The 13439-nt window shown below is 43.5% G+C and overlaps 1 protein-coding gene across 2 annotated transcripts in view; it reads left to right on the top strand.

Annotated features, from left to right (window-relative positions):
• DYM (dymeclin) overlaps nucleotides 1–13439 on the top strand; it is a 206802-nt gene that overhangs the window by 165836 nt on the left and 27527 nt on the right. For both annotated transcript variants that reach the window (XM_050329932.1, XM_050329931.1), the window contains one exon: nucleotides 6752–6865. In XM_050329932.1, coding sequence (XP_050185889.1) covers nucleotides 6752–6865 — 114 coding nt within the window. The remainder of the gene's footprint in view (nucleotides 1–6751; nucleotides 6866–13439) is intronic.

Genomic DNA, 13439 nt, shown 5'->3' with positions numbered 1-13439 from the left:
AGGAAGCATGGAAGAGGTGAAAAGGCTAAAAGTTTGATGGAGAATTAGTTGGAAAATATTCTGAGGAGGTAGTTGTGAGTACTTAATGGTGCAGATAGAAAGAGGCATCTGCTCTTGTTCTGTGTGGATATGGAAATGGAGAATAGCCCAGAGGTGTCCTCTAAGCCTACTCATGCTGGTGACATCTTAGCTGGGTTTAGAATCATAGAATCATTTAGGTTGGAAAAGCCCTCCAAGATTGTGGAATCCATCTGTTCCCCCAGCACTACCAAGGCCACCACTCACCCATGTCCCCAAGTGCCACATCCACATGGCTTTTAAACCCCTCCAGGGATGGGGACTCAACCACTGCCTTGGGCAGCTGTGCCAATGCCTGACAGCCCTTTCCATGAAGCAGTTTTCCCAACATCCAACCTTTAACATCCCCTGGCACAGCTGGAGGCCATTCCCTCTCCTCTTGTCCCTTGTTCCCTGGGAGCAGAGCCCGACCCCCACCTGGCTCCCTCCTCCTGTCAGGGAGTTGCAGAGCCAGAAGTTTCCCCCTGAGCCTCCTTCTCTCCAGGCTGAGCCCCCCCAGCTCCCTCAGCCGCTCCTGCTGCTCCAGACCCTTCCCCAGCTCCGTTCTCTTCTCTGGACACGCTCCAGAACCTTGAAGTCTTTCTTTCAGAGTAAAGTAAGAGCTGTAGAAAACAGGAGCTCTGAAGGTGCTGATTTGCCAAAGGAAGGTGAAAGTGATGTGACATTTTTCAAATAAAATGTTACTGTGAAAGGAAGTGGAGTAATCTTTTTCACATACTTGTGGGTTCTCAGGTCATAAGGAAAGACTTTCCAAGGTTAATAATAACGAAGCGCTGTGGTAGGTTTCCAGGGATTTCAGCATTGGAGACCTCTGGATAGCAGACATTTGGCAGGATGGCACTGGGGCAGAGGACGGGCCAGAACAGATCTGTAGGCACAGATGGATATGGATGGAGGTGGCCCTGCAGCTCCTCCAGAGCTCTGACCAGAGCAGGAATTGCCAGGGTTACCTGGGGTACAGATCTGGCCACAGTAACCCTGGATTGCACCTCAGGATTTGTGCCATTCTGCTTACTCTGGAGAGTAAGCATTGTGTGCAGCATCACTGAGGCAAGAATGGCTCGTCAGTGTATAGAACACTTCTTATTGAAAACTACTCATTTGCCCCTGGGTTTTTATAAATGATCTAAAAATCACCACTGCCAGCGGACTGGGGACATATGGGAACCATTAATGCTGTACAGAAGAAACTGAAATCAAAATACCTTCTGTTTCCTATTAATTTACTTTTCATTTTAGAAAGCCATCTTAATAGGATATTGTGCATCTTGTTTAGCTAAATGGGATATTCTTCTTCTGGATGGTGACCAGAGAGGAATGTTATGGTTCCTCTTCTGGCCTTGTGCAGAAATATTTCAGCTGGGAACTGTCTGTGTGCCTCTGCTTCAGAGGTGGTCTCTGTCTTGGTCAGCAACTTCAGATGTGTCAGGAATTTGGTGGGGAATCTTCGCCCATCATTCCTATGGATGCATTTGGTTCATGGCCACGGCGAGAACTCCTTGGCTTTCATTGCTCTCATATTTCCTACGAGCGAGCGGCAGATACCGTGTGGTTGGGCAGGCTGGGCTAGGAGCTGCTGGAATTTTGTTTGCAAAATAGTCTGATAGGAATCAGGAGGTCGGGGGCAATGGCTTAGTGATGCAAAAGACTCGATTGGTGCAATTTCCTACTAGGAATTTAATTCTCCAAAGGCACTTCCCTGGTAGTTTTTAAACTCAGTTGAGTTGATTTGGCTCTGGCATAGCAACTCCTATTGCAAGACCTGCAGGACTTGAGATCTAACTTTTCATGGTTTTTCTTAAAATGTCCATAGGAAAATCTTGATCCTACTGATTACGAGAGCCTGGTTAAATATTCCAAGGGTTTGGTGGTTTTTTTTTGTCTGGCTTTTTTCCTCCCCACGCCTCACCACTTTCTTTGCTAATAGTGGGGAGAGAGGAGCATAGCGTCTTGAAAAGTTCACATGTCTTTGAACATGCTCCTCTTTTCAAGGTGAACCTGAAAAGCTTCAGTACTTCAAGTTTGCTGATAAACCTCTTGTGTTTCTGCTGGTATTGAATCACCTGGAGCTGTTTCATCCCTTCTTAGATCAGGGAGGGTTAGCTTTGCCTCCCTTTTGCTCCAGGTATGACTGTTGGATACTGAATGCAGCTGTGATTTATGTTTTTCTACTTAGCTGAAGTGCTAATCCTGTGGTGCTTTACGACAAGAGGTTTGTTTTCTTCTTTTCTTCTCCTTTCAGTACTGCCATCAGTACATCATATCACTCTTGAAGTGGTGAGCATGGCTGGAAATAAAAATACCCAGTGTCAAAATGTGTGTTTTTCTCTTTCAATCGCTTTCAATTGAAGGGGGGAAAAAAATTATAAAAATTGACAAAAACAGGTTCAAAATGTTTTCATTTTGTGCCGAGTGATTTTTTTTTTCTTCCCTCTTTCAGAGCTGACCTTTACAGTTGCAGGCAGAGGAGGCAGCAGTGCTTCGTGCTGTTATTTTTAGCTGGAGGAGAAAGAGAGTAGCTGTGGTGTTAGTTAGGCAGTGCCACTGCCTGGGCTGCCACGGGCCTCATGGCACTTCAGCATCCACTGACAGAATCCAGGTGGGGAAAACATCTTGCCCCTGATGCCTCTGCTGCTTGGTGCATGCTGTAGTAAAGACAAATACCTCTTTTCTTCAGCCTTGCAGCCCGATTGAAAGCAATAGTTGGGTGAAATTAATAGACATTGTGGTTGTTCCCTCATAATTAAAAAAAAAGAAATATAATCTCCATAACATAAAATATTGATTTTGAACGAAAAACACCTGAAAATCCTTCTAATCTTTTTCTTGTAGTGCTTTTAATCTCCAACAATACCTTGTAAGTTTACTGTTTAGAAAACAAAAGGACTAAAGATGAGTTTCTCGGGGAAAATTGACGTCTAGGAAGGAATTCTTTCCTGTGAGGGTGGTGAGGCCCTGGCACAGGTTGTCCAGAGAAGCTGTGGCTGCCCCTGGATCCCTGGAAGTGTCCAAGGCCAAGTTGGATGTGGCTTGGAACAACCTGGGATAGTGGAAGGTGTCCCTGCCCATGGCAGGGTGCTTGGAACTGGAAGGTCTTCGAGGTCTCTTCCAACCCAAACCATTCCATGAGTCTGTGATTAAAACCAATTTTGAAAATCACTATAGAAAACAGGTTTTGTTTCTAAATATGAATGGCATTTTAATACAAAGCCTGGAAATTCCTGAGCCAGTGGTGACCAGACCCTCCTGCCCATCACACCACAGGTCTGGGTACCTTGCACAGCCAGGATTAGACTCTACACTGTGCCAGTCACTTTCAGTGCATTGTTTTATCTGGACAGCGATCACATATTCCTGATGAGGGGCTGTCTAATCCAGGATTAGACATGCCTTTTAATCTCTGTTAATATGGAAGCCAGACTGGAGGGAGAGCTCTTCAGAACAGGTTACGTTCCTTGCATGGAGAGGCCTTTCAGCGCTCAGCAGGACTTGGATACGAGTAATTCACAGCAACTTGTGGAATTTCTTCTTTTTCCTCTTCTTAGAGCAGTCTTTGCAGTTGTTTTCTATTTTTTTAGCCCAGTTGCCCAAATAATGGGAAAATTAATTTTCAGAATATCAAAAAGACACCATCTCTCAGCCTTGTTTATTTGCCCTAAGATCTGGGGGTGGTTTTTTATACATTACAGTCATAAGCTCAGCAATGGTCTTTAAAACAGGTACTAAAACCTGAAACTCACTTATTATTATTCACCCAGTTTGTTTTTTCTGGTTCATTTTCTTTTTAATTGGATGAAGAGTTGAAATCTGTTAATTTTCATTATTATTTTAAATGCAGCTGTTACTTAATGATGGGAGATAATTAAAGCTCTTTCAAAGGAAAAGGCTACTCTTCCTTAAATTTTAAGCTTTTGTATTTTTACATTTGGTCAGATTACTAGGTAAAGCGTTAGACTGTCTGCCACAGAGGGAGCTTGGGCAGGAGGGACGTAATGCTGGATGCTTTTTGGTTTTATTCCTGATACAGTGGTAATAACCAAATGCCTCTTTTAGGATCTTCTCTGCATAAAACTCATCTTCTTCTTTTTATTTTCCTTTTTCTTTTGTCGTATTTGATTGGGATACTCATTGGGTACCCTCTTGGGGTATTGTGCTCTCAAGGTCCAAAAGAGAGTAACTCCAATTCTATACTGTTTGAAGTAGTAAGAAAAATAACACCTACAGGTAAGTAGCATTGTTAAAGTCGGTATTTTTAATTTCAGTCATCAACCGTGTATCAAAAATAGCCATTCAAAGTGCTGTGAAATGCTGACATAGCCTGAAAATACTGGAAGCCTGTCTTGCTTTTGTTCTTTGTGAAATATTACCCGGCTGAGAATTAGTACCTTTACCGCAAAAACATAAGTCTTTTAAAAACAGGCTGAGATTGAAGGGTTTGACTTTCCAAAATAGGAAACGTCAGAATTCAGGTAATATCTGTGAGCCTCATTCAGGTTTTTTACGTGTTTGCATCATGATAGTATTTTATCCTTTTGATTAAAAGCTGAATACTAAATTTTGCTTTTGTTGTGGTTTAGCAGAAGTTGAGCTAACAAGGCAGCGCCAGTGGGATGGATTCCCTGCAGGAGCCTGCCCTGGGCGAGGATGGGTTTCACCAGTGATTACTGACAATAGAGGAGTGTTGAAATGCAGGAAGATGTTTTTTTCTTTCGAAGTTTGCGGGCAACTTGCTCGTTCCTCTCTGAGCTGTGTATCCTCCACCAGCAATTTGTCCCAGACTCTTTGCCAAAACCATGTCAGCCTCGCTCCGAGGTCCTCACGCTCTTTGCACAAGCTCTTTCTTGTCGTTTTCCTATGTTATTTCTGGTCCCTCCCTCCAGCCCCTTTGCTTATGAACTCAGCATGTCTTCCTACTCCTGTTTTTTTTGGTTTTTTTTTTCCCAAGGAACAGAGATCACAGAGGTCCGACAGGTCCTTATCTGTAAGAATGCAAAAACCTACCTGCAGCATCTGCCAGCAGCAGTGAAATTCTCCCTTTCTCTTCAACTATGGAGATAATCGTAGGGACAGCACAGAAGTTTAAACCTGAATTTTCTCTTGACTGATTTCCATACTTCTGTTGTTTAAAACAGGAAAAAAAAAAACAACCAAAACCCCAAAAAAGCAACTTCCAACAACTTTAATCTGCTTCTATCTAACTCCATGCAAGTTTCTAGAGATCCCAGCAAGTCTCCCAGCTCAAAACAAGGGCTGGGCTTTCGGTGGGGGGGAGGGCGGTCACAAAAAGGAACAACAAATTTGAATCTCACAGTAATCGAGCCATCAGCTGTCTTTGTTTTATGAACAGCAGCTGAGCTGGGAGGCATAATTAGGGTAATGGTTTCTGACTCCAGCTGTGTCTCGCTGCAGAACAAAGAGAGCTCAGCAGAGATTTTGTAGTATAATACACTTTTCCCCCCTTCTACTTGGGAGAATTAACAAAGATTACTCGATGGACTGGGGCTGTGATTCAGTTACAAGTGGACATGAGTATTTCTCCATGGAGAATGTGTCCGAAGCGGATGGGATTTTGGGGAACTACCGGCAGCATTGCAATGAGGGAAAGTTGTGCATGCCTCCAGCCCAGGGGTACCCAGGTGCTCAAGTGTAGACAGGTTCTACCAAGTGGCTCTTGTGATACTTGCAGAGGACTCTAAGTAGGTGTTGAAATTTTTCCCTGGACCCTTTTTGTGTTGTTTTGAGTTCTGGCTCCCCTGCGTGACTGCGGAGTTCCTCTGGGATAAGGGATGGGGTTTGCAAAGTGTGTTCTTTTTGGATGAAAGGAGCTATAGAAATGGAGGTTTTCTGATGTCCCACATGGAGAACTGCCGGTGGGATGTCTGCTTCTGGTGTGACCTACTGAGCTTGGAGAGGGATAAAAGTTAAAGCCTGACCTAACTGAGTTTGAGTTCTAGCTAACAAGGACCAGCTGGGTCACAGAAAAGGGGGTGGGGAGGGAAATATGGGGAAAATCAGCTTGGCCTCACCAGGGAGGTGGCTGGGGGATGTGAACATTGAGAGGGAACGTGCAGGTCCTTGGGCCTGGAATCTGTAATGGGGAAGGTACCTGGGGCACTTCTGGTCATTAATCTGAAGAGAAGGGGAACTTTCTGGACTTCTTTTTCCCCATCTGCTTGCTGTGGCTTTGAGTGCTACAAAAAAACCCCAGGAAATCATGTAGGCTCTCATACTGAGATATTTAGTAGTTGTCATAAGGCCTTTTGTCCAGGAGTCATTGAAACTGTAATGATTTTACTTTAATACTCGACAGTCAGAGTAAATTTCTAGCTCAAATTATAAAAAGACTGGAAGACCTAAAAAATCCTGACGTGCAGAACTGACAGATAGAAGTATAGGCATATGTCAGTGCACAGTACTTGAAAATGTAAATTTATTAATTCAGCTGTGTGTGTTAAATTGTAAAATCATCTGTCTGTTAAAAATGACTGCGGGAGGATGCTGAGAATTGTGCTAACTTGACATTAACAAAGTCTCCCTGACTGTGACACAAGCAGTAACAAGTAAGAAGCACAGATACAGCGATGCCGAGAAAGAAGATGACAGCTTCGTGTGTAAATTGATACAAAGATCTCTTCATTTCTATTTATTTATGTGCTCTGATGTTTCATTCCAGGTGATCAGCTTTTTCAGCTCCCGATTAGAGCAAGCTGGAGCTGAGCTGTCAGTGGAGCGAGTTCTGGAAATCATCAAGCAGGGAGCTGTTGCTTTGCCCAAAGACAGGCTAAGAGTAAGTGCTCAAGACCTCGTCAATTAAAGTGTACTGTTCCAATCAATTACTCATATTTGTCCTTTATATCCATAATGTCAAAGCATTGTTTCTCCTTTCAATAGTGACTGATAAGTGATTACGCTGTCGATGGCCATATGTGTATGTTTGAATTTAAATTCCTAATTTCTGCTAAATGTTTGGGTGAGTTTTCATGATTAGTTATTAAATTGAAGCATGTGGAGGAATTAAAGTTTGCTGAAGCTAAGGTGTTCTTCGCCGCATCTTGGAGAAGCAGCCTCACCTCTCCATCTGTTGTTTGGTTATGTTGTAACCAAATTTTGATAATTTTTTTTTTTTTCAGTTAATTTATTTTTCTTTCTCTAGTGTTCTGCACCTCCTTCTGGGTCTGTATCAAATGCTATAAAAATAAATTTCTGGGGCTTTAGTTAAGAATTACCCAACCTAGTGAAAATCAGTTCAGGACCTGTAAGTCTGGTCAACATGATAATGAGCTTTCTGTGTAATCCTGAGCAGTCCTCTCCATTCTCTTCTGAGAATCTCTCAGATCTCCTGAGGGATTTACCAACTTGACAGGTTTTGTGAGGCTAAAATCCATTAATGGCTGTGTGGTGTTTGAATACTGCAATAAGGAAATCTGTGTAAGTAGGTAAGTAAGTAAATGGGAGTTATGTGTGTTTTTTAAACACAATGAATTTTGCTTCTCTGTTATGCCAAGTGTATTTTAAATATGACCTGCTCTTGGCAGAACTATTTTTGTTCCTGCTCTGTGATAAGAGAGTGAGAGTGTCTTCTCAAGACCCATTTCTTCCGTGGTAACTTTAGGAAAATATCATCTGATAAGGCACACTGAGTCCGCACGGCCATTGGCGACGGCTGGTAATTTATTTATACCCTGGTAATTTTGAAACACCCAGTGGGAATTGTCTAGCTGGCTGCATATACTAATGTCTTTCCTGCAGTTCCCCGTGTCCCTGAGAAGGCACGTATTTAGTCACTCAGACTGAATTACTTTGGGAGAGGTTGGTCTATAGTCCGAGCCCTGAGATGCAGTACAGGAATAGCCTGAGTAACACCAGAGGAGTTGCTGGATTCAAACCCAGCCCTTCAGGCTGTGTCCTTGCAACACTGGGATGCTGTGAATGCAGAGGAACACTGGAACTTTGGCTTTGTCTATGACAACTTACTCTTATGTGCAGATTATTGAAAGCCCTTACGCTGAGGCTGCAGTGATTCCTTCTTGACTTAGAGCCATCACCCAATAAATTCACTGCTTATTATAAAAAATAAGGTTTTATCAGTTCCTTAGTGTGCCACATCGACTCACATGTCAGGCTGCAATTTACAGAAATGCTGTTTCTGGAGTGAAATCCCATCAAGTTTAAATTTTCTGCGTTAATGATATACAGTATTCAAAATTATATATTGCCACTTAAAGCAACAAACCAACAGTTTGTGACGTGCCAAGCTCTACAAGTCCTCACCAAGCAGTCGAGTACTTCCAGTTTTAAGGATGCTTCGTGTGGCTTGGAGAAATTCCCTTTCCTGTGGAGGACTTGAGTTTGGGGACAGAGTTACCAAGTGAACACAGCCAGCCAGGCAGGTAATTCTTCCATACTGCCCACTTACACTGACTGGGGTTTGTCTTTTTTTTTTTTTTTTTTTAAATAATTCTACTGAGCAGCAGTTTGGCCAGAGCAAGTTACTCCTCCATGAAGAAAAGTTGATGACATTGACCTTGGGGGTGTGTGTATGTATATATATCTATATATATATTTTTATATATATATATAGTCATACATATATTTGTACATGCAAATGACATCCTTCCTTTGCACAGACAGTGGTGATGAACAAGTGTGTGTTTCCCTCCTGTACAAATGACCTTGTGAGTCTGGCTGCCCCCTGTCCTTGTACCTCTCTCATAAGGAGAGTCTCACAGTTCCTCAGGCCTTCCCACTTCAGTCTCTGAGGTTTTCAGGGGAAGCTATTCTAAAGCTTGACAAACTCATATTAAGATCAGAGTGAAGATATAGTTACACAATAACTCTGGCAACTCTGAGGAATTTTCAGCAGCTAAATAAAGGAGAAAGCTTTAATCCACATGTCTTTAATGACACTCTCTGGGCAAGTCTGGATGGGTGGGAGCAGCCCTGCCCACACTCGCTTTGATGGCACCTTTCAGAGAATTGCAGGGAGTGAGAAGGTCCCCCCTGAGCCTCCTTTTCTCCAGGATGAGCCCCCCCAGCTCCCTCAGCCGCTCCTGCTGCTCCAGCCCCTTCCCCAGCTCTCTTGCCTGCTCTGGACACGCTCCAGCATCTCAGTGTCCTTCTTGTGAGGGGCCCAGAACTGACCCCAGGATTCGAGGTGCAAATGGGATAGGGGTCAACTTGTGCCCAGCCAGCTTGGACAATGTCTGGAGGAATTACAAATCTGTTGCATCCGTGTTGACACAACCAACATGTAATTACAACGTGCAGAGCTGTGGAGTTCAGCCCTGAGAATTGATGGATCAGCTTTGCAGTTAATTGCTAATTAATTTTTAAGCCATCCCTGCCTTTTGCCACAGCATACTGGAGCGCTCTGAAGTACAAGAGACCCTGCAGAGATATTATTCCTGCCTCCTAGAAATAACCGTCTTCAGCTGAAGCACTCCGGGGGAGGCATTTGAAACATGGGCGTGATTTGGAAAAAAGGAGGACTAAAGGACTCCGTTTCCCTGCAGCTCAGACAATGATGGGTTTTTCTCTTATGTAAAGTACCTAATGTATGCACGGATGTTTTCAAGTGAATGTTTTCAAGTTGCTTATCTTGGCCTTTGTCGAGGAAGTGAGCAGCATTCAAGAGGCGTTACATGCACTCGGGTCCCGAGTCTGTTGCTTAGCCCATAGTTCAAACATGAATCAACGTCAACTAAAAATAACAGCACTTAGAGCCACGATCCTGATCTGCATAATGGAGCTTATCAGTTTTGTAGCACACCCCGGTGCTCCTGCTCCCTTTTTCGCTGTGGGAAGCAACACGGGAAGCAAAGTGAGCATGTGTGGTAGGAGTAGGTCATGGATAAATATATGTATGTGTGTGTGTATGTCTGTGTTAGGAAAGATACCTTGCATTTTCTTAGCAAATAATTGTTGGGAAATGGGAGATCTAACTCAGATTTTCCTTCCAGTCCTGGAGCAGTCTGACTGGAGACAAACAATATAATTAACATTATTTTAAGCGTATGCTCTTAGCCTGTGCACTGTGGAAGGCAGGGAAAGTCCAAGCTGAGTAATTAGCCTTTTAGAAGACTTCTGCACGAACAGAGAGATAAAGGGCAGGTGCTGAAATCAAGAGCTGGTTATTTCTCCCTCAGTCTGTGGGAGGAGATAAATGAAGTTAATATGCCCGGGATGGAGGCAGAAGCCACGGCGTGGAGATAGAGCTGTCTCCTTCGCAGACGAGCAGCCCACAATCCAGGCTCCCTGGTATATTGCAGAAGCTTATTAAAGGCAATTTAGAGATCACAGTGATAGGTGAAAATTGGCCTCGTTCGTTCCTTTTTTTTTTCTTTTTTTAAGTTCTCAGGCTGCCTCTCTTCCCTTTTGGTGAACTATCTGTACTTTCTGGATTAGGAGCGTGAGAGAAGTGGGACCGTGTCTGGAGCCTGCGAGTTATCTCAGGGTTTCAAGGGGAGTTAGCCAGCAGATAATCACTCTTTTGCAATAAGTGGGAAAACTTGTTTCAAATGCCAGCTAGTGACTGGAAGCTGACATTTGGGTTCATGGAATGATCACACTTGGGAGGCCACGTTTAATGCTTCATAAAAGAAAAGTTCCCATTAGCTAAACCACTTAAGGTAGAGATTTGATTTTCATGAGCATTTTCTGAGCTGCCTGTGTTTTTCTCCTATGCCTTTTCTCCCCATGTCAGTGAGTATTTTGTCATCAGTGTCTGCTCTGTCAGATGTTCTTCGTGTGCTATGCAGATGTGCCATTATGCCATCATCTTGCACCTTTTTGGTATGGTACAAAATTCAATATTTATTAAAGTGCATTTGAGTTCGATGGGCATTAAAATTTCACATAATATGTAAAAGGAGCAGAGGTAAAAAGCCTTCAGTCTCTTGACAGAACAAGTTTCGCTTTAGGTGTTAAAAGCACTTCTCATACGTTTCCCCTTCTATTAACGATGTACTTCCAACTCCATCGGCTTCCATCTCTTTCACTGGAGAAAGCTCCTGATCATTGAGGCACCAGAGCACAGGGCAAGAGTAAATTGTCATCAGAGTTATAGCAGGTGCTGCCTGGGCCCTGGAAACCAGAGCACCTTTGTGTCCCGAGCACGTCACCCTGGGGAAGCAGCACCAGCCCCAGAAGTTCAACCACCGAAAATGTCATAAAAATAACGTGGTTGTTGACTGAGGAGGCAGTGAATTAGACAGGGGATTTCAAGCTTAGGTGTTTTTGTAGAATATCATTTAGGTTGGAAAATGCCTCCAAGACCATCGAGTCCAGCCATCCCACAGCACTGCCAAGGCCTCCACTAACCCATGGTCCCAAGTGCCACATCCACAGGGCTTTTCAGTCCCTCCAGGGGTGGGGACTCCACCACTGCCCTGGGCAGGACAGCCCTTTCCATGGAGAAACTTTCCCTAATATCCAATCTAAGCCTCCCCTGGCCCAACTTGAGGCTGTTTCTCCTTGTCCTGTCCTTTGTTCCCTGGCAGCAGAGCCCGACCCCCCCACCTGGCTCCACCCTCCTGCTAGGGAACTGGAGAGAGAGAGAAGTTTCCCCCTGAACCTCCTTTTCTCCAGGCTGAGTCCTCCCAGCTCCCTCAACCACTGCTCCTCAGACTTGTGCTTATGGAAAATCTGGAAAGAGAAGTAGCCATAAAAGAAAGCGCATGTGAAGTCCCCACTACGAAAGGAGCCTAAGAAATTTCTTGGTGTGGGTACTGAGCTGTGTCTAGAATGGTTTTCTTGCTTCTGCAGATGCTTCTCCCAGGGAGGAGGACCAACATCTGTTCAACAGTCAGTTGTGCCATCACACCATGAAGAAGGATAAGACATGGTCAGCACTCACACAGCATCACAGATTGCAAAGGAAATTGTTTAAGTTTCCTATATATGCATCCTGTTGATCCCATTGCCCCACCTTCTGTTAGGGTTGCTCCTGATGATTTTTTTTTCCCCTGGAGTCCTGCTGTCTGTAGTCCTGAGTGGCTGTTATGTGGCCATGGCCAGGTGATGGATTCACGGTGCAGATCAGTGGTCTTTAATGATCTAAATTAAACCTTGGGGCAGATCTGTAATTGCTCTAAAAACTGCATACAGCTTTCTTGTGTTCGTTTTACTGCTGTAACAGTTCCTTGCTGCAGTGGGTTTGGGTGAAACAGTGCAAAAATTAACTCTGTGTGACACCATAAAGAGGTAGGGACAGAGGAGTTACAGAGACCAGCAACTCCTTTACGGATGTCCAGGGCACAGCACTAAGCAAGAGAGACAGAAAACTTCCTTAAAAAATAAATTCATACAGTTCTTCCTGATATTTATCTTTTTTTTTTTTTTTTTCCCCTCTGGCTGAAAGGTCAAAGATCTTATTATAGTGGAAGTTGATTGTGTCTAATACATCCTTCGGTCTGACGCTAGGCAGGCGCCTATAACACAGACTTCCTCTTGCTGACCCTCAGCTGCTGTTAACCCTTAACCTGAAGAAGATCGTATTAGTGAGAGAAGTGTAAGAAACTTTTAGACAGAGTGCTTTTTGGGCCTTTCCAGAGCACCAACCATATGCTAAGAATAAGAATATTTATGGATTGTATATTTCCTTCTGACAGTTTATGCCCTCAATTAAGATGTCAGACTTCCCTGCTTCCGTGAGCTGACCTGTAAGTGATGGACAATAACTCACGTTTCTTTTGAAGGTATTTGTTCTCAGAGATCTCGAGTAGGGAAGAACACACTCCCCATCCCTTGAGAAATATTATTTTGGGTAATCAAAATTCCGGGGGGGGAGGGGGGGGATGATCTTGAAAGTTTTGATGGGCTTTGTGGTCAGAAAACAACTTATCATCGTGAAACTGTGAGCAGTCGAAGACATGTCTGCACTCAGTTGACTCTGCCTGATCTTACAGTGGGATTATAAACCTGTCTGTCTGTCTGAGCTGGGGCAAACCCTCATGCAGGTGCTTTTCTATTAATGTAAGCCTGGCTACTTAAATTGTTGAGAATGAGTTGAAACTAACCTGAATGACACCACTTTATAATAAGTGCTTCCAAGCAAGAGTTTATATCATTTAAATCTATTTAATTAAATGGTGCAAATTTGTGTGTAGGCAAGATCTAAAGTACGTGAAAAATGTTATGGAAAAACTGTGATTATTATAGTGCTTGGAGTTAGATACTTGCTGACATAATGCATTGTATGGGAACTCTTGACTATGCATTTTAAAAACTTACAGAAAGAAAAATAGCTGCATTATCCCAGAAGAGAGCGAAAGCTTTGGGGCTTTAGTTCAGAAATAACTACCTCCCTCACTTTTAAACATTAATATGACAATCCACAGAAATGTGCCTTTGGTAGGAAGTAG

This window comes from Myiozetetes cayanensis, unplaced genomic scaffold (assembly GCF_022539395.1).
Source record: "Myiozetetes cayanensis isolate MyiCay16 unplaced genomic scaffold, myiCay2020 scf4, whole genome shotgun sequence".
Lineage (NCBI taxonomy): Eukaryota > Metazoa > Chordata > Aves > Passeriformes > Tyrannidae > Myiozetetes > Myiozetetes cayanensis.
The sequence above is the reverse complement of the archived record's forward strand: the minus strand, read 5'-3'. Positions and strand labels throughout refer to the sequence as shown.